The sequence below is a fragment of the Crinia signifera genome, chromosome 4 (assembly GCF_055691185.1).
Source record: "Crinia signifera chromosome 4, ASM5569118v1, whole genome shotgun sequence".
Lineage (NCBI taxonomy): Eukaryota > Metazoa > Chordata > Amphibia > Anura > Myobatrachidae > Crinia > Crinia signifera.
The window spans coordinates 239,350,067-239,376,050 of NC_139220.1; the positions used below are offsets into that span (position 1 = coordinate 239,350,067).

Sequence of the window (25,984 nt, forward strand, 5' to 3'; positions counted from 1 at the left end):
ACAATCAGCCAACAATACTTTAAGAATAAATACCGTGAAATGCAACCGTTTACCGTGGTCATCTAGTATGCGAAGCGCAGTCCGGTCAGAGCTCACTATCGTTCAGGAATGAGCGATAGTCCGGTAGGAAGGTCCAGGGAAGGTAGTTGTGCCGAAGAGACCCTGGCTGCTCTGGGTCGCCTATCTTATAGGGTCAGAAAGGGGAGGTCAAAGGCCATTCTCATTGGTCAGAGATCATATGTCCGGTCCACTGTGATTGGAGGTTAGACGCTGTACCTGGTCTGACCAGGTGCAGGGGAGTGAACTTTAAGAGTCCTTTGTTTGGTGGTTTCGGCGTCAGCAGGGATAAGAACTGGTTTCATCTAGTTTCCTTTGTTAACTACTTTCAACAGAAACTGTCTCTGAGTTATGGATTATGTCCATAACTATCGGGCAGTGTACATTGTGAAATATTCGCAATGACCGGAATACTTCGCATAATGAGCTGAACGGAACGGTACTAAACATGATACAGACAGATGTATGCGGGGCTAACTAAGCTATGTGTGGCGTTCTAAACCTTTAACTACATTTTATAGTGTCAGTATGTATTTATGAATTTATGTGTGATAGTATGGCTACTCTTCTGGTCCACTTTGTCACACATACTCGGGTATGGAAACTTTATTTGCGCAACTCTGCGAACCAAAATGGCGGCCATACTATCCTAAAATGGCGTGTGTGTAACTCGACTTCCATAGTCCACCCTTTAACAGTAAATATAAAACTGTTACAATACAAAACATTTCACACGACAATACAGAAATTCATAATCCTAACAGAGAAATTGGGATACATGAATTAAACATATAAGGGGAGTAAACCATCTGCTCTCGGCCGATCCAGGATCATGGATAAACGATGGGCCGCATTTATCGAACAATCTACTCAGGGTCACGAAGGATAATGTACAGTTTTGGGATTAAAATAAAAACAGGGGTGGTTACAACATATACACGTTTTTCAGATATGGCATCCTTTGGTAGGTATTGTTTGTGACAACAGACCCTTGAACTCTTTGTTGTCTCTCTTTTTGGTATGCTTTTGAGTATGATGGTATTATCACTATCAAACATCCGGTCCTGGGTAATGTATCAAGTTTATAGATTCTACCTTGACCTAAACTGGGATGGGTAACACACTCTCAGAACTCTGTATCGTCCGTCCAATGCCTGGCAGCAGTGCGGCGGCGGTATCCTTGATTTTGAAGATAACGGATAGTGGGGGGGGAGACAAGAATAGGACCCACAACAATAGAGAAAACTGAGAAAGGAAAAAATTTGGTTAGTGCTCCTTCCAACCTGTTACCAATGGGGTGTGTCACAGTCCCTTTTGTAGCTTGTACAGGTTGCTTGACCTTAGCTGCTCTCCAGTCCTCCCGAAATGGTGCCTCTTAGCGATTTCTTTCTTTCGCCCTCGAGTGTAAGGACCTTTTGGTTTTCTGTTCCTTTGGCAGTAGGACGAACGTACCCGAATCTCTCTCTCTGCGACTTTGTTATTGAGGTAGTGCTGGTCAACAAGATCTGGGGTGGTCCTTTCCAAAGGTCTATCAAGCAACCTGTATATGGCAAAGCAAGGGAAACAACAACAACATCCCCTGGTTCATGGTTATGACAGTTCACAACAGGTGTCAACAAAGTCCTTTTGCTGCAGTTTTCCAGGTGTGGATACATCACTTGCATTTGTAGTCTAGGATCTCCTTGTGGGATTACCATAACCTGTGGCTGTCCGCCAAGCAATGTTTCGATGGGGACCAATGAGGTGGAGTTCTGAGAGTGATTCTACTACTACAAAAGAGATTATGGGGTGTACCATCAGTCCCTGAAGGTTCATACATGACTTAAACCTTTCATATATATAAATATACTTGCATACTCAAGGGTGCTTCTGGGCTGCCATATCTATACACACAAACGTCAACATATATATATATATATATATATATATATATATATATATATAAAAATAAATAAATAACTTAAATGCTTCTAGAGTGGACTGTACAAAGCCAATTTTGTATTACCTGCAGAGGATCCTGCTGGAGGAGGGATGTGGAGATGGCTCTGTGGGAACAGCCGTTGCAGTTTGTTTCCCCCAGACAAGTAAGGCATGATTCTGTCGTCTTACCTGTCTGTGGGCACACCAGTAATTTTGGACTAATTTTTTTCCACATACCTTCCCTGTCAAGACAAGTCAGGCCATGGGCTATCTCTGTCCTGACAGTTTGGCATGTTCTTAGAGTCACTGGTTTACCTTGTCCATCTTTCTGTTCCTGTCCACATCCCTTCTCCTTCCAGACTGCTTCTCCTGCAGGGGACACAAATCTTGTATTTCTATGTGAATGTACTGACATTTACAGGGGGGACACAAACATTATCCGCAGAGCGCATGGCTCACCCAGCTGCCTTGCCAGCATGTTCATTATCAAGTGACACTGAGTCCTCATCGAAGATGTGGGCTTTACACTTGATAACAGCCACTCTGTCCGGCAGCTGTGTGACTGTCAGAAATCTTTTAAACTTACAACGCTTGCGCCACTGGAGTGCCAGCTACTGAAACAAAACATCTGAGGCGCCATAGGGCCTAAGATCTTTTGTATTATCCCAACAAACATACTTGGAGTCGGCATGAATATTGGCTGTTTTTCTCTCAGTTCGCAGTACTATTAATGAGACTGCTGCTGCTGAGTGAGACGTCCAATGGGTTCAGCCTCTACTATGCCTTTTCCATCTATTACGGTATAGCCAGTGTACAATTTTCCCTTTCGGTGTTGTGGAAAGAACGGAAAAAAAATGAATTACCTCTTCCAATGGGTTGTTACCACCCTTTGGGGGCATGCTGCAAAAGGTCTGATTCAAACATGTCATGCAATCATATTCGTCTCGGCTCCCACTAAATTCCACCATTCCAGCAACCTCAGCACCACTCCACCCTTTGTGCCTTTGGCGGGCACACCTGGTAAGAGTGTTGCTGGGTTTACAATATTACCCATTTTACATGGTAACATCAATGCAAGTTCCCATTTAGTGAACTTGGCTGATGAATATTTTTTTTTTTTTTTTTTTTTTTTTTTTCACATGTTTAGGCAGAATTTTTAGGAGTGTCCAGACTATATGAGGAGCATAAACAGTTAAAACACACCCCAACACCACATTCTCAGTTTTGTTTACCAGTAGTGCTATGGCGACTACACTGTGTAGACAAGTATGAATGTGCTTAAGTAATAGGGTTTAATTGCACACTGCAGTACGACATTGGTCAGGCTGGCATCACCAGGTTTCTTACGTCACTATATCTGTCGCCCCCTCAGCAGGTCTAATATTCTAAATCACATGGTCTCTTGTGTCAGTTTTACCCATGGCAAAAAGCTGTAATCAGGCCTGTTTCTCCTTCTTTATTGTCCACATCTGTCTGTGAAGACATGGGTATTGTGATTGCACCTATTTATATGTAAATGCATTTTACAACCCTTTTCATTCTTTGTAGAAGGGGAATGCTTTGTGCATTACTTGGACTGCTTTTCACAAGATGGTGGCTGTGGTTGCCCTGGGTAACATTAGGAGTAATGCTTAAAGTTACTGGGACTTTGTTCAAGATTTACTGAAAAATATTGTGACTACTCGCTTTATGGGGTATCGCATATTCACAATGGGTATTTTTCTCTGCTGGGAGTACGACAGATTTTTCGAACTATTTTTCTATGATTTGTGGGTTTATGGTTACTAATGTGTCCCAGATTTCCCTCCCCCTCCCCCCCTTGTTCAGGCGCAACCGCAATCCGTCCTGAGATACCTTATGTCCTGCCTCAGGAGGATACACCAGAGGTTGTCTATCGCCAACTGCTGGTGCTGTGGATGAGGAAAGGACATAACAATAGATCATTAACCCATTGTATTGGTATTTACCCATTTGTGGGCCGTAAGGACAGTGTGCGATCTTGCAAAACCCGGGGGAGGGGCTTGGTGGCTTTCTGAGGTTTCTGGAACAGAAAAGTAGGGAAAGGAGAAAAAATTGGAAAAAGAGAGAGAAAAACTCAAAAAGGGTAGAAAATATTAATGACAGTAATGTGTACATTTATTTTCAACCGAAAATTTTTCTTTTATTTTGATGACACCAGGATTTAGCACTATGGGGGAATTGGCTCTCAACTATTTGGTTCTTACCCTTTTCAACTCCTGTTCTGATTTGTAAAGCCCTCCCTTTCTTTCTGTTTCCCAGTGTGGTTGTGACTATGGGCTGTGTCTAGGGGTATTTAGCTAAAAGTTCTCCTTTGGGAACCTTGTTATTTCACTGGGTATTTTTCCATCTCAACCTCAGATTTCGAATGGTGAGGCTGTACTTTGGGGCGCTATACTTTCTGTTTTTAACAGGGTTTCTATTGAAGCTATGGTTGCCATTGATCCTGTGTCCTTCCCATCTTTAGTTCAAAGGGAACTCGGTATTTGTGCTGTAATTTCAGCTACCCTAGATGGATTTGACTCTATAACAGTGGAATACAACATTAGCCTCTGAGGACTGTCCAGCATATCTTGCACTTCTTGTGTAAGATTTCTAGGAGTGTCCAGAAATACCCCATTAGGGGTGCAATAGATGACACATCCCATTTTACATAGTAAATCTCTACTCAGGAGGTTAGTCGGGGCCGCTGCAGCCAACAGAAAAGAGTGTTTGGTATGCAGAGGCCCGATTGTAACCTTCGCTGGTTTCGTCAGTGGGTAATGTTGTATTTTTCCTGTTACCCCAATTGCTGCTACTAATTGCTTGGCACAACCTAGATCAGGAGGGAATGTTGTTAACGGGTTTGTCAGTGAAACCCAAGTGAAGAGGAGTGTTGAGAACAGATCTGGCCGCCCCTGTATCAACCAAAAAGGTTTGCCTTACTCCAGCTATATCAACCTTCACCTGAGGTTCCTCTCTAAGGTGTTGAGTTAATCTAACTGGCTGTAGGATACAGGTATGACCTGTTTCCTATTGTCTGACCTGGGTTGCCCTTAGCACAGTGTCAGCCATCAGATGGGGAGGAGGCATGTTGCGTGACCTGTCTGTCTCCTCTCATTGTCTAGGGGCTGGGTATCTCCGTGTCTCACCTTTGTGAGATTCCCATTCTCGCTTATGTGTCTGATAATTCCTGTGGTTTCCTAACCTACAATGAGCTGCAATGTGACCTTCCCCATTGCAGTTGTAACAGATAATTGGTTTTCTACCTGTGTCCCTGGTGTTTCGTTGGTATGCAGTTTTGTTTGGGGCATTAGTAAGGGCTTGGATGTTAATCATCATCAGTTTGTCAGTTTTCAGTTCCCTGTGCTTTGATATGTTTTTGTCATGGGCTACGGCAGATTCCCGTAGGGCATCTACTGTCATTCCTCGCCAATTTGGGAACGATGTTTGGACCCTGTTCTTCAATTTCTCTCTCAGCCCCTCCACTAACACAGAGACAACCATCTCCCTCAGGTGTGGGTTACCCTTAAGATCGGCGACACCAGTGTGTTTTGATACCGTCATCAAACACCGGTTGAAATATTCGCTAGCTGATTCACTATCTTTTTGTTTGATAGTGAATATCTTGCTATATTCCACTGCTGCAGGAAAATACACTCCCAACTGCAAGTTGATTAGGCGTATATTTTCCTGGTTGATCTCATCATTTATCTCCTTGTCCACCTTCAATCCACTATCCTGAATGAATTTCGGGATATCGATGTGAGTGGGGAGACAGGCCCTCAACATGATTCTCCAATCCTTGTTGGTGGGCTCATCAGAGTTTCCCAGATCCCTTACAAATTTCTGACATAATGTCAGATCTTTCCTAGGATCAGGGAAATCTAAAATGATGGACCGCAGCTCTAACCGTGTCCATGGGTTTAGCATGGTCATCTTTCTGGTAGGTATCACACCCTCTCTGTCTGCCTTACCATAGGGAACTTCCAGTGTGCGCATAGGATATGTTTGTACCACATCCGCATTACTGGGACCTGCTTGGGAGTCGTCTGTGTCCGTGCTGTGTAGTGCCTTCTTACCTGGGTCCAAGACTATGCTGTTGGCATCAGCCGTCTCCTCTTCCTGTGCTAGAGCCTCAACAGCGGGTTGAGCTTTTCCCTTAATCATATTAATTGCATGGGAGACGGCCAGTGCCAACAGCTGCTCGTTTTCCTCTCGGGTTTCCTTATAAGGGGATAAGACAGGGTACAAGTTAGCAACAGGTAAATTACTACTCAGGTCTCGCTTATTAGTCATTAACCCCTTCGGCACATATGGGGGTGGGGGAGCGGTTGCGGCTACGGTTGCATTTTTATTGTGGCTGATTGTATCTGGCACTGCCAAACATTTGATTCCCCATTGTTCCTGCCCTTCCTTCTGCCACAATTTAAGAATTTCCATGTGCTTCACTCTCTTCTTACGACTGGAGAGTAGACATATTTCATCCTTTACTGCAGATAAGATTTCTGGATCAAAGCTACCAACACTGGGAAATTCTAACTTGCTGCCTTGTGTCATTCTTCTCCATTTATTTTGATAAACAACTGCGAGTTCACCGTGCTTCCTGCACATAATGAAAGCCGCCGACCCTTTGGGTCGACTAGATTCCTCCCTAACTGACTCGGTATCCCTGTGTGAACCGTTATTACCCATAATTACAGGAATAAACGTTCACAGCTAGCAGAAACCGGAGGGCCGTTTATCAGTGAGTCACTCCCAAATCACTCCTTCTCCACAAAATGGCACTATTCCGCAATCAAGCGTGAAGCCCACTATGCGAGGTAATGTACTCAATCACCAAGTCTTTCAACTAGTAGCGAACTGCTAGCCAACTTGCAAGGTGCGGCAGTTTTTCCAGGGCACAGCAAAACTTGTTTTTCCTGTACCCCCAAAAACTGGTATTTCTAAAGTAGCTGATCGGATCACTGGGTTCCGATTTAGCCTCTTGTACCCTCCCAGTGGATCAAAATAGGTAGTTCCACGGAAGGGGCAGTTCCTATGGGCACGTCGTCACGTGAACCCGGTCCTAACTGGTCTGTCCTACACTGGCTACACTGCGCTTGAGTCGTGTCGTCACACACCCGTTCGCCTCAGTTATTTTTCACACTGGGCGCTGGTTACACCTTGGTCTTATGCATATATTTGAAATATTTCTGTACAGAAAGTCTTCCCAGGCTGATAGCTTTTCACTAGATACTTATGCAGGTATAAATCCCTTATAATACGCTATAGGAATCTATTAAAATAATGCTTGAGTTGCTTGCTTAATGAGAAAATGAACAAAAAGAAAAAAACTTATTTTCTCTTTATTTAATCACCACCTTATCCACAGTATATTGCTATACTGTTTAAATAAAGCTAGTGGTTTAATACTGTTCACCTTTGAGTTCCTATGTGTGCTGCATGTGCAGTACCAATGAACAGCCACGTGTGTACATGCGCTGTTCACAGGCCGCCGATGAATCGGCCACCCACGTGTTCTATAATGTATTTGCAAGGTTGCACTCGGGTTTCACTATACGCAGTAATTGCGCCTAAATGTGGAATAAATCCCTTAACTCCGTCCGAAAGTTACGTATCAAGATGCGAAATAAATCCCGCACTTAATCCGTAAATCACGTACAAAGATGCGAAAATTTCCCGATATGGGCACGTGCGCGCGCACCTTGCTTAATACACAATAGACGCTTTACGTTACTGCAAAAGGCCCAGGGCTTGTCGCCACGTGGCGGAGTCTCTGGTTTTGCAGTAACTAACAATAAAAGTTATAGTTTTGCACAGAGGGGATCCTCTATGTACTATAATAAACACAGACTCCACGTGTGCGAACCTTATCGCACGTGGTACATATACTGTAATAAACAAGCAACTCAAAACACTATACCCCGTTAAACTACTTGTGGCAGGCAGAAGTACAGTTTACTAAACACTTAATATATGTTTTAAAACACGTGGCTTTCACCTATTGTACTCCGGGTTCAGCGCTAGCACTTCCCGAACCCTGCACCGCCGCGGACTCGGCCTATCCAGCAATGGAAACAAATAAATACTTAATACTTCCACCCTTTTGCTGGTATAGGTCGAGTCGCACGCCTGGTACTGAGTTCTGGACTGTGGAGCGGACGGACGAGCCCTCAATTGTTAATGGCGATTAAATATGACCAGAGAGACAATAAGTGAAAAGCGTTGGTTACGTAATAAGTCCGCAACCAACGTACCCTTTATACCTAGCTACGTGCGAACAAAGCGTAGCGCAGCGTAGCGTACCTTTTATTGTATTATGTATACCAAGAACCAATACCTTAATCAGAGATTCCTTCGCAGTACTTTGTCTCTAATCTGCGAATATACCTTATCGGACTGTGTCCGCAATATACCTTATCGCTATTATGCGAATAAACAGACAACGACCACTGTATAGAAATATGGAGATAAGAGCTCCGTAAACAGATTGTATTTGAGTCCCTAATGGACAAAAGGGGGTTACAGAAATAAGAATAAACAGGTATAACAAGTAATACAATATACTAACAATGAAATACTAAACAGACTCTACTAAGGGGAGAGAAAACAGATACAAGACACAATCAGCCAACAATACTTTAAGAATAAATACCGTGAAATGCAACCGTTTACCGTGGTCATCTAGTATGCGAAGCGCAGTCCGGTCAGAGCTCACTATCGTTCAGGAATGAGCGATAGTCCGGTAGGAAGGTCCAGGGAAGGTAGTTGTGCCGAAGAGACCCTGGCTGCTCTGGGTCGCCTATCTTATAGGGTCAGAAAGGGGAGGTCAAAGGCCATTCTCATTGGTCAGAGATCATATGTCCGGTCCACTGTGATTGGAGGTTAGACGCTGTACCTGGTCTGACCAGGTGCAGGGGAGTGAACTTTAAGAGTCCTTTGTTTGGTGGTTTCGGCGTCAGCAGGGATAAGAACTGGTTTCATCTAGTTTCCTTTGTTAACTACTTTCAACAGAAACTGTCTCTGAGTTATGGATTATGTCCATAACTATCGGGCAGTGTACATTGTGAAATATTCGCAATGACCGGAATACTTCGCATAATGAGCTGAACGGAACGGTACTAAACATGATACAGACAGATGTATGCGGGGCTAACTAAGCTATGTGTGGCGTTCTAAACCTTTAACTACATTTTATAGTGTCAGTATGTATTTATGAATTTATGTGTGATAGTATGGCTACTCTTCTGGTCCACTTTGTCACACATACTCGGGTATGGAAACTTTATTTGCGCAACTCTGCGAACCAAAATGGCGGCCATACTATCCTAAAATGGCGTGTGTGTAACTCGACTTCCATAAATGCATGCTCTTGGGCAGGGCCCTCCTGTGTTTCCCGTGCACTCGCTTCGCCTCCTCCCCTCCAGCATCTCTTACACTGTTCAACTCCAGCTAGCTACAGCGAATTGAACCAATATTGTCTCTCCCAATATTGGCATTTTTGTTTTGTACATGCTGTTGTGTATTGTTTTTTTCGGCTTTGATTTTATGTCTACTTCTTGTAAGGCATGTGTACACCTTTTATAGCACCTAACGTATAAACAATGATGATGGTAAAAGGCCTACATGTGGTGCCTGCAAGTAAAAGTTGGTATGGGTTCACCGGAACCAATAAAGCCCATAACCTTACCAATAACTAAGTTTAACAGTGGCAGTTAATTTGGTGTCTCTATTGTGTGTTTAGTCATCTCAAATCAAAGCTTCACAGCCTGTCAAATACCCCCCCCCCCCCCCATCTTGCTGTTTTGAACTCTGCCACCTTTTTTTTCCCCAATAAACCCCCCTCGTGTGACTAGGGTCTTGCCCATTTCACTTTATTGAATATGTATTTCATTTCTTGTTTTGTTTTTTTCCGCAGCAAGCTTGTCAGTGGAATTTTAAAGGTTTTAAATGGTCCCTGTCCATAGGGCCTTCCGGACTTCATAGTTTCCCCTTGTCAATCATTCATGCAACAACAAAGTACAAATGTTTTTTTAAATGCAATTCATCTAGTGAGTAATCTCCCACATAAGGAACCTTTCTGTCATATTGATTTGACTCTAAGAGGCTGTTTTGACTGTGTGTCACAGGAACTGAGGTCAAACTTACTCCCACTGATAGGCAACCTGATACTTTTGAAGGACTGCATTTGGCGGTCCTCTAACCTTCAAAGGGTAGCATGTTATCTTTAATCTCCATAATAAGCTCAATCAATACATTTAATCAACGAAAGAGACCCCTATCTGTAATAATCTACAGACATGTATTTTAAACCAACATGACATGCTAAAACTGGCAAATCGGGCAAAAGCAGGAAGAGGGCTGAGGTCCATGGCTGCATTTAAGCATTTCTCATAGTGCTGATGACTTGCTTCCAGACGACCAGTACAAAGTATCAATGGCAAAATTTAGCTGATAATAAGAATTATTGTTGCAATGAAATCACTCAAAGGGGTGTATTCAATGCAGCCGGCGAGGGGGTTAAATGGCAGGGATCGCTGAAAACAAGCAATCCTCTCTGTTTAACCCCAGCGGCGGCCACTCAACCTATTCAACACACCAAGGAAATCCTCTCTGTCAGAGGACAGCGAGGATTCCCCAAACAGCGAGGCTTGTGGCTACTGCAGAGAACCTCGCTGTTTTAGCGGCCGCACACGCGGTTTCCCCCTCGATCCAAAAACCTATCGAAGGGGGAAACGGCGTGTGCAGGGGGGGTCAGTTGAATACTGTCACAGCTTGCAGAAAGCATTAAATACACCCAAAATATATAGCTAGCTTATTTTCTCTTATTATAGTGTACAGATCACCTATACACTATGGGGAAGAGAACTAGACCTGAATGAGGGCACATGCACTTTCGTGCCTCAATGATATCACTAGTTACCAGTAAATTCTCCTGTAACGCCTCTGCCCACACCATGCATGCATCTATTGTGTGCAAACAAGAAGTACATGTTGTCATAAGGTGTATTGCATACACTGCTTGCAGGAGCATAACTAGAACTTTGTGGGCCCCATAGCAAAATCTTAAAAGCCCCCCCCCCCCCCCCCCCTCTATTGACCCCAATCGAGGAAATACATTGCTGATCCAAATGCTAATGTCAGAGGTTCCCAAATGCGCTACTCAAAACACTTCAACAGGTGACTTAATTAATACTTCAGTCACTTTGACTTAACCATCTGTGCTTAGACATGGATATCCTTGATTGCCTTGAGGGTCGATTTTGGGAACCTATGGCTTATGCAGTTGGGCTGGTCCTTCAGGGTTATACACTGAGAATCCACCAAAACCAGGCTGGCACCTGGGCTGAACAAGCCAGCAATTGGGAAAGGACAAATGGGAACACATGGCTTGGGGGACTATAAACGCAAAAGTGAGATCACTTAAGATAAAATTCTCAAATTGTTTGTGGGTATATTAAATTCAATAATGAAATATTGCGTAGTAAATTTGTAACATCTTGTTAGACAATGTAGCTTCAATGCTATTTTTGGTACTTATATGTTAGTTGGGCGCCCACTAAGCTATTTGCTTAGTTTTCTGCATCCCCTCGCGGGGCTCGCCACGCTTCGAGCTCGGTGGCTCGCTGCGCTCGCCACACTACATAACATCAACTCCATGCCAACATAGATAGTGGGGGTATGAGCGTACTAACTATAGTGGGCGCCCAACTAACATATAAGTACCCTATTTTTTTTCTACAGTCTATTCTCACCTACTAAAAGTTATACATGGTCCATATCTTCATATACCCATTCTCAGGGTAAGTTAGCCTTCTTCCTGTGTTCCTAAAAGCGGGACCTAGTTATTAGGTTTACATTTGCAACGTCAACCTTCATGGTGTTATGATCTCAATGTCGCCAGTTATGATGATGATAACATTGTCCGGCTGCGGGGCGGGGGGGGGGGGTGGTGGCAATGGTTAGGCACTAAAGGGAGGATTGGGGATAGGGATCAGTACTTAACGGAATGCTGGGGGAACAGGGGCCTGTGCTGGAGCCACTGCAAATGACTGGAGCAGGTAATTGGCCCCTGGGATGATATGTCAGCATTCTAAAATGTTGATATTTCCTTACTGTCATGATGAATGTTGACATTCTCATGTTGCCGACATATCGTACCATATACCTCCATAGTCCCTTATTGAAAGATGGACTTTCAATGCCTAAAATGTAGACCAATGAGGAACAGAACATGCATCCATCCATCTGCCTGAAAAGCTCATTTTTTTATTGGAATTTAGGTACTTGTGAGTTATCCGGACGCCCGATTTCTAAATCGGGTCGGATCGGGTACATCGCATCGCATCGCATGCGACCATCGGATGCGATGCGATGACCCGATTTTTCCATAGGAATCAATGTTAAAATGGACTGAGTCCATTTTAACATGGAATTCAATGGGAAAAAGGGGTCCTTTTCATACCCCTACTATCCAAGTGGGCATGGAGTTGGATATAAACCTGTGGCGAGCGTAGCGAGCCACCGAGCCCGAAGCGTGGCGAGCGTAGCGAGCCCCGCGAGGGGACACGGAATACCGTCCCCTCGCGGGGCTCGCTTCGCTCGCCACGCTTCGGGCTCGGTGGCTCGCTACGCTCGCCACAGGTTTATATCCAACTCCATGCCCACTTGGATAGTAGGGGTATGAAAAGGACCCCTTTTTCCATAGGAATCATTTTAACATTGATTCCTATGGAAAAATCGGGTCATCGCATCCGATGGTCGCATGCGATGCGATGCGATGCGATGCGATATCGCATCGCATCGTATCTGATTGTATGCCTTAACTTAAGGCATACAATCAAAAAATCGGGCGTCCAGATAACTCACAAGTACCGGAATTTATATTTGTAATATACAAGTTGCTTTTCACTAGACTTATTGGAATTGGGTAATTATTCCACTACTGTAACTTTTTTCTCGCTCTTGAATTGATTGAAAGCCTACATATACTAAGTTCCTTTCTCCTTTCAGGTTGATATGCCGATGTTTGACTACTCTGTATGTTGTTTTGGTCCTCCCTATCCTACCATCCTTCTGCCAGGTACAGTAAATAGGTGCTTGTTTGAATAACATTGCATTACCTTATTTTTTTACTTTTCTACTACTCTTAATTCATTTATTTTATTAAAGCTTTCTCATGCTATCTGGGGCTTTTAATTATTCGTTTTTGTCCATCCAAGCATTTACAAGAAAAAATGCAGTTTAAACTTTTATACAAGCTATTCAGGTGTCAGTTTAGGTTTACAACATCCTCCTTCCGTGGTCCATTGAAACTATATGATAATATCAGAATCCACTTTATTGGCCAGGTATATATGCGTATACTAGGAATTAGATTTGGATAGCTGTGCAACGGCCAGAGTGGTAACAAGTAAAACAGTGACAGTACAGATATATATCAAACATACAGAAATGCACTAGATTAATCCTTATGAGGGACACAGACATGGGGAACATATATTTGCTGAGCTGTACAGAACCCAGACAGCCATTCGGCGGCACCACTTGGTGATTGCACCAGCCAGATAGGTAGTAAGTAAAACAACCCCCTCTCTTGGCTGATTTGCATGCCGCTGCCCCCAATGATGACTATTCTCATAGCCAGGTAATGTACACATTGCTATGCGGTATTGTCAGCATTGCAAACATTGTATTGTATGGTGACATGGTAGAGGCATCATCCGGTTTATATCTAATGGGCACATTTTTGGGTCCATCTACATTTTTAAACTGTACCATAACCAAAATAACATATTACATTGGATGTGCCATAGTATTTTGTCCCCACTTATGGAAAGCATTAATCAATATGGGGATCACTGGCTGACTGTCTATAATCTTAATACATTGGAATGAATCAGAAACTGTAGACTACTAAATGATTGATCAATCGATATAACCATCTAACTCTTCACCCTTGCATGCTGTAGTAGTGACTGCAAGTTAGGTTGTTTGTTAGGGCACATCTACTATTGGATCACGTATGCAATGCGATCTGGACGGGATCTAACACTCACAATCATATTGCAATATGCGATCCTTTCAGGAACCGCTCCCTTTGATCTGTTTTGCCAGGTGCCGGTGGGGGGGGGTTGTATGTGTATGCACGGTTAGTACTGAAACTTCAGCCCCACCCCCCCGGTGAACGTACTGTAGTCTGTAGCCGACTGGTGGTAGCCCTGGGACCTTATGTGATGATGCCCGATATTGATAAATCGGGCAGCATCGCCCCCTCCGTAGATACCTATGGAGGATGCGGCTGCCAGCAGGACGGGGGATCGCAGCAGGGAGATTCCTGCTGAAGTCCCTCCGTGATACATGCAAGGGGGTGCTTAATATTGCGGATAACCCGCAGTTGGCCACCCAATATTTAATAGTAAATTGGCCCCTTAGACCAGGATTCACATTATATTGTGTATGGGCCAGAAAAGGCTGCTATTCAATCAATATGCCTCTACCTATATTCCCTGAGAGAAGGCCTTACACAATCCCATGCATGAGTGTATGGGGAGAGGAAAGGAGGGAGGCGCTTACTCTGGCCTGGTTTTCGCGGCTGCTTTTGCTGTATTTATTACAATCCCATGCATGGTTATAGCTATCCGTTCTATTTAATTGTGTTTAGCCGTAGTGCATCAGGTGAAATATGTAACTTTTAACTATTTGCATAGAATACACAAATGCTTTCTATAATAACCTATACTCTTCTAATGACCTTGAAAATAATTTTTTTATTGCTGAGTTATTTACAATTCTATGAGTTGCCTGAGATGTGCACATGTACCCTTCCTCGTATAGCTCTCAGATGTTACAGGTAAGCACAAAGTGCAGTTAATAGATATAGGTCAAAGTCTATGGGGCGTATTCAATCTTGCCTGAGTTTAAAAAAAAAAAAAAAAAAACGGCATAGATTACCCTTTTAGTATTCAGTCATGGGCATTTTCGCCTGTTTTTGAGTATATTTTTGTCCATGCCCTGTTATTCTTTTGTAAAAACGTCCGCAAATTCGCCAAAACCACATGAATTTATGGCAGATTTGCCAATAACGGGCGAAAACTGCTGTATGGGGAGCAGTATCCTGCAGTGTGTGTGTGTGTGTGTGTGTGTGTGTGTATCGGGGGGGAAGGGGGTGTTAGGAGCTCAGCAGCACAGTGATAATTAGACTCTTTGGACATGGGCACAACATCTATTCACAGGAGACAAAGGGGCTGTGGGCATGCCAGCAGCTAACAGAAAGCTGTGCATGCCCCAAAGTGACAAAAACTGGGGAGTGGCTCACAATAGTGGCAGTCGCTCTACGTCAGCCACCAGCCTTGTCTTTGTCCCTGCACCCTGCAAATAAAAGTCCTTCTTCACTGACTTATAGTTTGCGATCCCACGAGAAATCATTCGATGCTAGGCGACCATTGAATGATTTCATCCGCTGTGGGCACATGCGGGGGGATGTGTTTTCATAACACATCCCCTTGCATGGTTGCGAGGAGATACGCCAGATGGGTGGGGGGCGGTTTTGGTGGAGCAAGCACTCTGGGACTCTTAATTACAAGAAGCTCTTTACATATACCCCTTTTAGACCTACTACCTGGACATTTACCAGGATTTTGACTGCTGGGTCATTTTCCCGGGTGCAGCCTGCACCTTTTCACGCTTGCTTATGCAGCAAATTATCAGGTGAAGCAGTTCTACCTGGTAATTTGCTGAAAAACCCGGGTTTTTTTTATGTCTGAAAGGGTCAACCTGGGTCATAAATCCTCAACCCATGTAAAAAAAAAAGGGTCGGAGACCCTGGTTTTAACACCTAGGTTGACACTCTCAGACATACCAAAATCCCGGGGTTGATGCGCGTTCATGTGCAAAAACTCCGGGTGCGCCCTTCCTACCAGCTATGTGCCCCTATGGATACCTGCATTTAGATGAGGGATCCAGGACTGCAGCCTGCTGGTGGCAGAGGTGCCAGCAGCCGCTTCTGGGAGGCACAGGAGAGGCAGAGCTGCCAGATGACTCCTCAGATCTCTAGTAATGTGAGGAGTCTGAAGTTACAGGCAGTTCAACCGATTTGTCATACTCCTTGGATCACTGATGGAGAGATTACAGAAGTCATCAGCCTGATGGTCAGCAACACGGACAGGACCGACAGTTTGAGAACCGCTGAGAGTGAAGCTTAACCGTGCCTCATGCCATTGTGATGTTCCAGATTCATAGTTACTAGATGGCCTGAGTAATGGTTCAGCCCACAGAACTGCTGATACTAGTGCAAGGAGATCCATTTGTATTACTGCCTTGCAGAAAGTCATGGACATGGAGTTTTTGCATTAGTGTTCATTCCAGCACCCGCTATCTCTGAAAACCCATGCAGTTCCTCTTCCCTGCCTGGGGTGTCGCTGTCTGCTGTAGTGCTTCTAGCACAGTGTGGTCTGTATATCAGCACTGATATGCAAACCAGACCTGTGCTAGAAACAACACAGCAGACAGTGACACCCCAGGCAGGGAAGAGGAACTGCATGGGTTTTCAGAGATAGCGGGTGCTGGAATGAACACTAATCATGTAGCTATAACCAAGAGGGGGATGTAATAAACCTTGGCGAGTGATAAAGTGGAGATAACTAAAGTACCAACGAATCAGCTCCTAACACCATGTTAATAGACTGTCTTTGAAAAACGTCAGGAACTGATTGGTTGGTACAATGAATGCATCGAATTAGCCGTGACAGCGCTGCCCCCAATTCAATTGACTCTCACAGAAAAGACTGTTTTTCATGCAAAAACACGGGTCCAGTAATAAGCCGTGGCCCTAGGTACTTTTGCAGCACTTATCACAGATTTAAATTCAAGCGGACAATCCCCACCCCTGATAAGTGTCGGTGATCGGGGCTCATAGAATCCCCGTGGTGCGATAATTAGCGGCTGCACGTAGCTGCCAATAATTGAATGCTACACTTTATCTCTCTCCTTTTCATCAAGACAAAGTACATCCGCCCTAAAATGAGATGGTCAAATATTCTGTTGCTTTAAATTCTTCATTTGTATGTATTGGCTATGAGCGCTGTTTGCAGCAAAATGGGATAATCTGAAGCGCCTGTCGCCAGGCCATTAGGCTGATCTTACAATTGTGTTATGATTATTTTACTGTTTTGGCATTTTGTTTGCTTTTCATTCAACAGATCCATGCTTTACAGGCTTTGGAAATAAAAGACAAGTGTTTTTCACTTGAAATAGATCAGGGCTGTCTGTTCCATAACACATTCTTGCCAGATACAGACACCCAAAGCTCCTTATTTACAACACTGTCTATCTAAACACACTACGCCTTATCCTATAGGGGCACTGCTGCATGCCTCCAGGCATTGACACCCCATAGCAATGTCATGGACTGAGATGGAGATTGTGTTTGGATATCATGTTGTTATAGCCAGGCAAAGCTTCCATTCTATAGCAGTGGTGGTCTCCAGTTTTAAAACAACATTTCATGTTCTACAATTACATATTTAAAGAACATCTTTTCAGTAGCTAAAGACTCCTTTGCTCAGTGTTTGCTTTCATTAGGTGCAGAGGATGCCCTTTCAAAGAGGAGTTGTAAACTGGTTTGGCCCCGAGCATAGTCTACCTCTGAAGTCCAGCAACGAGTGGGGTTCATGGCAGAGCTGGTCTCCATGCTCCCGGACATGTGGAGGGGGAGCTGCAGTGCGCCACCGGCAATGTGTTATAAGGTACGGGCATTCACCAACTTATAAACTCCACTGTTCACAGCTCTACATTTTTACTGTGGTGGGTTAAATAAAATAAGTTGTGCAAATAAAACTGTTGTTATCCAGTGTTGAAAAAAATACATCATAATGGATGTGACTAACTTAATGAATGAAATGTTGGGCATTTTCCCCCCCAAAATTGGAAATATTACAACTAATGTCTGAGTCATCATAATTGCTAAGAATCCAGTGATATTTTTCACTCCCTACTTTTGTATTTTATTTTTTCAATATTCTATGATCGAATCGACCCTAAATGTTGGTTCATGCTGAATTATGCTCAGCATGTAGCCTCTTTGTGAGCAGAGTGCTAGTTAAAATATATAAATATACATTATATAAAAATTGTCGTAAATGATGCTCTTCACACGTCATTTTTACAACTTTTTTATTTTTCAATTAAGTGCTTTTTATGTGTGTTATTTACACTTGCTGTTTATGGTTTAGATTCGTGCTGTAACCTTAGAGATGGTTGTTTGTCATTGTGACCTATAAGAAATTGCTTGGCTCGTGCACACCAAAACTATGTGTTTTTTGTAAGACGTCTGAACAAATTATTTAGGTCATTATTACGCCTTTTTTTTTTTATGTGTTAAAAACATGTCCGCTCCTGCCGACTTGTCAGCAAAAGAATTTGTGTGTCTATTCCAAAATCTTAAAAGATGTATTTCTGTAACAAGATAATGTGTTATTGGTATCTTGTTACAACATTAACCCTCATTGTTGGCTGCTGAGTTTTTTCCGGTTATCATTATTGATCTTTGCTCTTTCTAAATAGAGATTCATCAGGACCAGACTGCCCAGGAGACACGAGACAGTACCAAGTGTGTAACATGAAGGTGGGGGTCATGCTTATATATTCAATGTAGATGGTCCTAGAATCTTACGGACTCCTATTGGCTGAAGAGTGAAGGATAATGTAAATAGATAACTCTCTACCTGTACAGGACTGTCCATCGGGAGTCACCGATTTCAGGCATTTCCAATGCTCCGCTTACAACAACAAGCCTCTAATGGGAAATTACTACAGATGGGACCCTTTCCAGTCAGGTAAACCAATTATTTCCACATTGTGTTCTTATTTACTGTATACTGCTCACCAGTATGCAAGCGAATGCGTGGGCACCCGCTTGCATGCCAGTGCGGGAATTAGCATCGGGCATGGCAGCCTTTACCTACTTGCTAAGCAGCGAATTTACGCTGCATAGCAAACAGGTGTGAATCAGGCCCGTATTTCTGTGTCACAATGTCATTTTCAATATTTCAGAAATTGTTATTCTACTGAGATGATATACTGTATAAACAGTAATAGTAAATCACATACGGTAATTGTTCATTTTTAATAGAAAATTACGCAAGTTAACAAAGGTTTAATGTTTCTGAAAATGAATTGTAGTCGCAATCCCCCCCTTTCCCCCCCCCCCTTCCCCCAAACTGGTGGTCACAAGTTTTGTTATATAGGAAACAAAGTTTAGTTGTGAAAGTGTCCCAGTAGTGAGTAATAGCTTAGTAGCTGTACAGATTGAATTGACACAGAAATAAATCTTTGTGTAGAGGTAGCAATTTAGGAGTGATGGTGTAACCACCGAGGAGGCTGCAGCTGCCCCACTGATGTTTTGCCGAGTTTCCAAACAAAATAAATCTACTTCTGTCATTTAAATGATGTATAGGTCTGTACTATGGGCCAATTCAGACCCGTTCGATGGTGGGGTTTTTTGCTTGCACAAACACTGGGAGCGCACGGCTTCGCAGAGTTTCACACTTGAGGGGGCGGGCAGGGGGGGGGGGGGGCAGAGCATTTTATTGGCATCCCCATAAAAATGCTGGGCATGCCCTGGGAATGCAGGTGGGTCGATGCCTGCGCGGGATTGGGCGGCTGATGTCACATGATGTCATTGCCTGCCCCATATTCGGCTTTCAGTAGCAGCAACTTTTTGGACTCTAGAGCATCAAAATGTTTTCAAGGCACCCCTAGGCCAAATGTTTCTTATTGAGAAATTCATAAAAAAATATTACATGAGGTGCATTGTGTTTATATATTACAGTTATGTGGTGAGGGACAGGATTTGGCATTGTTTGTCCACATACTGTATGTAATGCCACCAACACTGATTTTGCCTGTTACATTGCCCAATAATATGAATTGATCCTGATCCACCAACCCAAGGCACCCCTGCAAGTGTCCTGAGGCACCCCAGGGGGCCTAGGAACACTGGTCTAGACTGACTTTTATTACCAAAGGGGAGAGAAATCATTCAATGGTCAGTGTCTATCGAATGCTTTCTCTCCCCTTTGGCCACATGCACACAGTACACACCCCCTTGCATGGTAGTGAGGGGATTCAGCAGTGCAGGGGGGGGGGGGTGTTCAGTGGGGCGGTGGACGGTGCTTACCTGTTCACTAGGCTGGCAAACTGGTCTGAATCAGGCCCTATGTACAAAATGGTGTCTGGTGTTACAGTATCTCTATGCACAATGTTGCAGAATCAAAGTTCTGTGTAATTCTATTTCCCAATAAGGACAAGGAGACTGTGAGCTGAGCTGCTTGGCACAGGGGCAAAATTTCTATTATAACTTTGGCAGAGTGCTGGATGGAACGTCATGCCGGACAGAGTATGATGGCGTCTGCGTTAATGGCCAGTGCCTGGTAAGCATGGACAAGTTCTGTGTCTCCAAACTTAAAGGTTCTCTGTCATTTAAGCTTTAGGTTCTGTGTCAGCATTTCCCACCACTGTGTCACTTTAAAGAGCAGGTTAAGCCTGTATTTAGCATTTAGTCTGTCCTAGGCTGTGCAGTACTGAGCTCAGCTGTAGCATTCACACTTAGTGGGATGGATTCAGAGTTAGTAGTAAAGTTACTAGAAATAGACCTCGCACAACGTGTATTTCCTCACACGGACGTGCTCAAGCTATGTTTCAGAGAATGAGATGTCCGTCAGCCATCACTGATTCTAAACCATTGGTTGTCTATTGCCAATACTGAATAGTTTTACCATCAATTGCAGAGAACCAGATGGTTTCATGTCATTAATGGTGTAGTTGTGGTTTTGCAAACCAGCTAGGCTGCCATCTAGCAGATCTGCACTGCCCCCCATCTTGCACATAGTGTGTGCTGCACTATGAATGGGTTGACCCGCCTTCTGGACTGGCTCAGCTGTCAGTCTTACCCCAGCTCTTACACAGAGGCCGCAGCACCATTGATGTCACCTCATGAAATAGTACATTATCATTAGTAGTTAGCGACAACATTGCCGTTGATGTAGGACACAGCGATCGTCATCCCTGCTGAGAAGTTGACCTCATTATCGGGATGTGCCTGCTCCCAAGGCCGTAGAGAGTGTGGCTGGGCCCTGAATATTTATGCCCCCTGTCCTGGCCCTCCCCCTACATTGTGTATCCCGGTCAGACACATCCTATGTAGCCACACTGCGTCTGTATACACCCGTATGTGAATGGCCATTGCTACTACTGTGCAATATTTGCACCACACTTATCCTTGGAGATCCATCAGATATCACCAGATCCCTTAGTATTCCGACTTCTGAATAGTCTGCAATACCATCACGCCTTCTGCTATGTGTGATTTCCCCATTGCCATCCGGTTATACCCATTTAATCACCAGCTGACTTATGTGTGATAGATAAATAGTACACACGGATACATATACGCATTGTGAAGACATGCCAATCAAGGTCATTTTTGTGCATCTATAAATTAGGAACACTATATTTATCCCATTGTAAAAGGTGTATATATAATGTACTGTGTAATACAGAGTTACATAGCCATTGTAGAACCTGAATGTCTACTGTATTTAAAAAAGGGGGGGGGGGGGGAAAGAACCATACTCTGCCTTGATTACCAATAACCAAACTATCGGCCTCTGCTCTCACCCTCTTGCCTGCATGAAGGGAATCTTAAGAAAAATAAAACCTTTTTTATTTTCACATCCCTGTATTTTAGCAAGTTGGCTGTGACTTCATCTTGGGATCGGATGAGAAGACTGATATCTGTGGAGTATGTGGGGGGAGAAACGTATCCTGCCGACACCATCACAATATCTACACTACAAAGTACCCGGCTTCTGGTAATTGTCATCCTGCACTTAGATGAGTGGGAGCGCAGGTCACTGCTGGCCTAGGCACCAGGGCTGCTGGCGAGATATGCGGATTACAGCGGCTGATTTATCTACTAGTGTCTACACCGAGTAACCCATGAAATAGAGCAGTCTGATTATACTGTAGCCATTCAGGTATTTTCATAATGGATCAACTTACATAGTATCACTTTGTCATATCAGTCTCCACATTGGCTGTCAATCTAATGACCTGACGTAAGGGTTTATCTGTATTTTAGTGCCTTCATCATAGCTACATTCACATTCCATCTGCCATCATTGTGGGAACCACTCCCTGACTCCTGTAAAGCTGGGGCTTAGTATTTCTGTAATAGCTTAGTGTCAGCATGTTAGACAGTATGATCTAATGTATCTTTGTGTGAAGCGAGCCTAAGGAAAGGAAATGACACATAACAATAACGTACCCTACTGTATTTCTAAGTATGGTATTCAGTTCTCAGCCCCCACATGCACATCACAGACTTGTATTTATGGTGGTAATTATAATCTGGTCCATAGGATTGATTTTATTATTGAATGCACCGTCATTGGTCCTGTCTGCATGAATGGTCAAGTAACCTTAACACATCTTGCTTGGATGTGACGGTCATATCTAAATGTGTATTGTTGGGTGGGCTTTGTATTTATCAGGTGTCACATGTGTCTGTTAGGCATGGGTGTCTGAAATACTTATTGCCTTTTTATTTAAACCAAATAAATGATGGTCAGGGAGGTCGGACGTGATCTTGTGTGCTGAACATCTGACCGCCTGATCTGGTCCGATGTGCACGGGACCGCACATCAGATCAGATCAGATGTCACACACATGCAATTTTGGCCCGAAATCAGCCAAAATTGCATAGTGTATGGCAGCCTTAAGGCATCAGAAGCTGCTTCAAGTACCTTGGGCTCTGGTCATGAAGGTCTTTGAAAGTCATTAAGCCAATCTAAAAAGCAACTCCCCATCATACAGGCAGCCAGTGAAAGGAGTAAAGAATGGGTGTAATGTGGCTTGAGAGGGGCTGGTTGTTTAATAGCCTGGCAGCTGCATTTTGTACCATCTACAAGCGGTGCAATTCATTTGTTTGGAGCACAAGGTAGAGGGCATAGCGGTAGTCTAGGCGTGGTGATGATACAATCGCATGTATGACTGTAGGCAGAATTAAGTGCTTGATTCTGGCTATGTTCATTAGATGAAAGAATGATGATTTGATTGTGGCTGCTACCTAATGAATTAGTGTCAAGCCACTGTCCAGAACAACGCCAAGATTACGCACATGTTCCGTGTATGTTAGTATTGAATGTCTAAGTGTAAGTTGTGTTGGTCGGATATGCTGCAGTCTTGTCCTGGGATTTATCATAAGGACCTCTGTTTCATCCAGGTTTAACTGCAGCCAGCTGGCAATCATCCACTCCTGGAACTCGCCTAGATATTATGGGTTGTTATTGGGTTTGCAATACCTGGGGCAAACAACAGGTACAGTTGTGTATCATCTGTATAGCAGTGGTAAACCAGGCCATGGCGTCTGATTATGTCAGTCAGTGGTAGCATGTATACTGCAAAAAAGCATGGGATATAGTATAGAACCCTATGGGTCACCACATGGCAGTGGCACTGGTGATGATGAGTATATTCTAGAAGAAACTCTTTGACCTGCCATTGAAGAAAGGGTTGAACCAGCTAAGGACTGTGCCATCCAGTCCACAGAAATTCTTCAGGTGCTCTATTAGAATCCCATGGTCCACAGTGTCAAACGCTGCTGAGAGATCCAGAAGGATTAAGATTGAACATTCAAGAAAGAAAGAAACCCCTATGCATTTGGTAAATTTCTAGGTGGGTATGTACAAGACCCTACATTAAGTCAAGGAAAGCAGAAACCACTTGTTTACCTGTGCTTTTTGAATATATTTTAACATTCCATTTCATATGACAGTTCAATTTAGTTTAAATAAATTGGTGAATAAAACCAACTATATATTTGCTTAGTGCACAGGTTCTTATGGTGCCCACACACGCACCGATTTCAGTGCTATGCATTTTTGGCTGTACAATGGTTCTTTACAATTTTTCTGCCAGAATTAAGCATGACCCAATGTGATGGTTATTTTACTGTCTGCGATGCGATGCTGTGCGATTTAAGCACATTTTTTCACTGGCTTTTTCTGACCTTTATTTTGTTCGAGTTCACATGTTTTAAACCTGCAATAAAGTTGTTGATAACAATTTGTATGTAATTATTCCCCCCCCCCCCCCCCCCAAAAAAAAAAAAACCCATCGTATAGCATCGGCTCGTATGCCTGTATAATGCTGAGCCCGATGCTATGCGATAATGTCCAAAAAAGTACCTGCTGCACATACTTTTTTGGACATCTAAAATCGCCCCCCCCCGGGAACGCGCATTACACAGCATTGCGTCGCACACGCCGCACGAATACACCCCGATAACTTTAAAAGTACAAAACGCGTTCTAAAATCGGTGCGTGTGTGGGCTGCATTAGTCTCGGTCCTCATGACCCCAACAGCACACACTTTACACCTAGCAAGTGCAAAGGTGTAGTCGTTACTCGATGACCCATTTTAAAAGATCCATGTGCACCTAATTATTTCACTTACGATTCTTTAAGGATACCACCTCAAAAACATGATGGGGTTAATTTACTAAGGTGCCATTCTATGGAAGATGAGAGGTTGCTATGGGCAACCAGTCAGAATCTACTTATTTAGTTAACACCTTATAGAAGACAATAGACAGAATCTGATTGGTTCGGGTGGAGGTGTGTAGCTCAGGAGAGGTTATGAGCCACACTCATAAAAAATGATGAAACCGGACACACTGTATATTATAACCTTTTATAAAGAATATCAAATATATAATGACAATTTACACCAAAAATATATAATACATACAATAAAATAAAATAAATTAAATTATAGAGCTCTTAATAGCGCTTTAGATTTATGAATAGCACTTAAAGGTATGGAGTCTCCAGTAGCAGATTAAATGAACCAATGTATGGTAAGCTTTCTTTATAATAGCAGTGGAATAAGCTGTTGGGGTCTCTGTGTTAGTACAATTAGAGCCGGTATATATTTGTAGCCAGTTCTTTTAGCATGTATGGTGACACGCAAAAAATGGCCAGGAGATCAATCACCGGGTGAAGCAGATAGGGTAAGTAGATCCTTGTATACTCACAGAGTGTACCCCGCCATATGACAAATGGCTGGTGTGCTTTTGTGCGCACCCACTGGTGCCGGCATATATCTCACCCACTTAGTTGTTAGGAGTGGGGAGCCGGAGGAAGGCAGCCGGTCAGAGTGTAATCACCGCAGATGGAAGCGGGCGTCCGTACTGCTAGTCGGTATTTAGGCTGGTCTGGATCAGCGCAGCTTTTAGCGTGTTAGATGCCCGCTGGCTGGAGACAGACTGGGGACTCCACAGAAGAAATGAATGACGTCAACGCGTTTCGTAACCTCGATGCACAGGAAACTTTTTCAAGACGGTTACCATTCAGCTGTCCTGTGTGCTATTTAAAGGCTGACATGCCTTGTATTGGTCTCTATTATTCAATCATTGGTCATTAAGCAGTTACTATACATAAAAACAGTGTGTCCGGTAATATAGTCCTAAATTCAAAATCGTTACATCTTATATCTAGTATCTACACTTATAGTTTAGTTTCCTTATTTATTCTGTTAGTTCATAGAGAGCTTAATTTGATTAATAATTCCAATTGTTTTCATAAATTAGCCATTAATAAAGGAAAAACCTGTTCACAGTTTTCTATTTAGCGAGAGACTGACAATTCAACGATCTAATCTGGGAATGAGAGACATAATTTGTATTCATTTATAATGGATTCTTTGTAAGTTATTTATTTATACCAAAAGATGACCTTCACAGTTCTCATACCTCACCTATATGATCACTTGCAATAGATTTTAATATACTGTGTCATATAAGAAACTGTAAATAAATATATTAACATCCACAAAACTTTTATATATATATATATATATATATATATATATATATATATATATATATATATATATATATAAAGCTATCTGAATTGGTTGCCAATAGAAACATCCCATCTTCAATAGA

General features: G+C 43.2%; 1 protein-coding gene across 2 annotated transcripts in view; it reads left to right on the forward strand.

Annotated features, from left to right (window-relative positions):
• Nucleotides 1–25,984, forward strand: part of LOC146075152 (ADAMTS-like protein 5) — a 72,241-nt gene that overhangs the window by 12,714 nt on the left and 33,543 nt on the right. For both annotated transcript variants that reach the window (XM_083184102.1, XM_083184103.1), the window contains exons 2-7: nucleotides 12,991–13,060; nucleotides 17,560–17,723; nucleotides 18,541–18,601; nucleotides 18,710–18,812; nucleotides 20,281–20,408; nucleotides 21,725–21,848. In XM_083184102.1, the coding sequence (XP_083040228.1) occupies nucleotides 12,991–13,060; nucleotides 17,560–17,723; nucleotides 18,541–18,601; nucleotides 18,710–18,812; nucleotides 20,281–20,408; nucleotides 21,725–21,848 (650 nt within the window). The remainder of the gene's footprint in view (nucleotides 1–12,990; nucleotides 13,061–17,559; nucleotides 17,724–18,540; nucleotides 18,602–18,709; nucleotides 18,813–20,280; nucleotides 20,409–21,724; nucleotides 21,849–25,984) is intronic.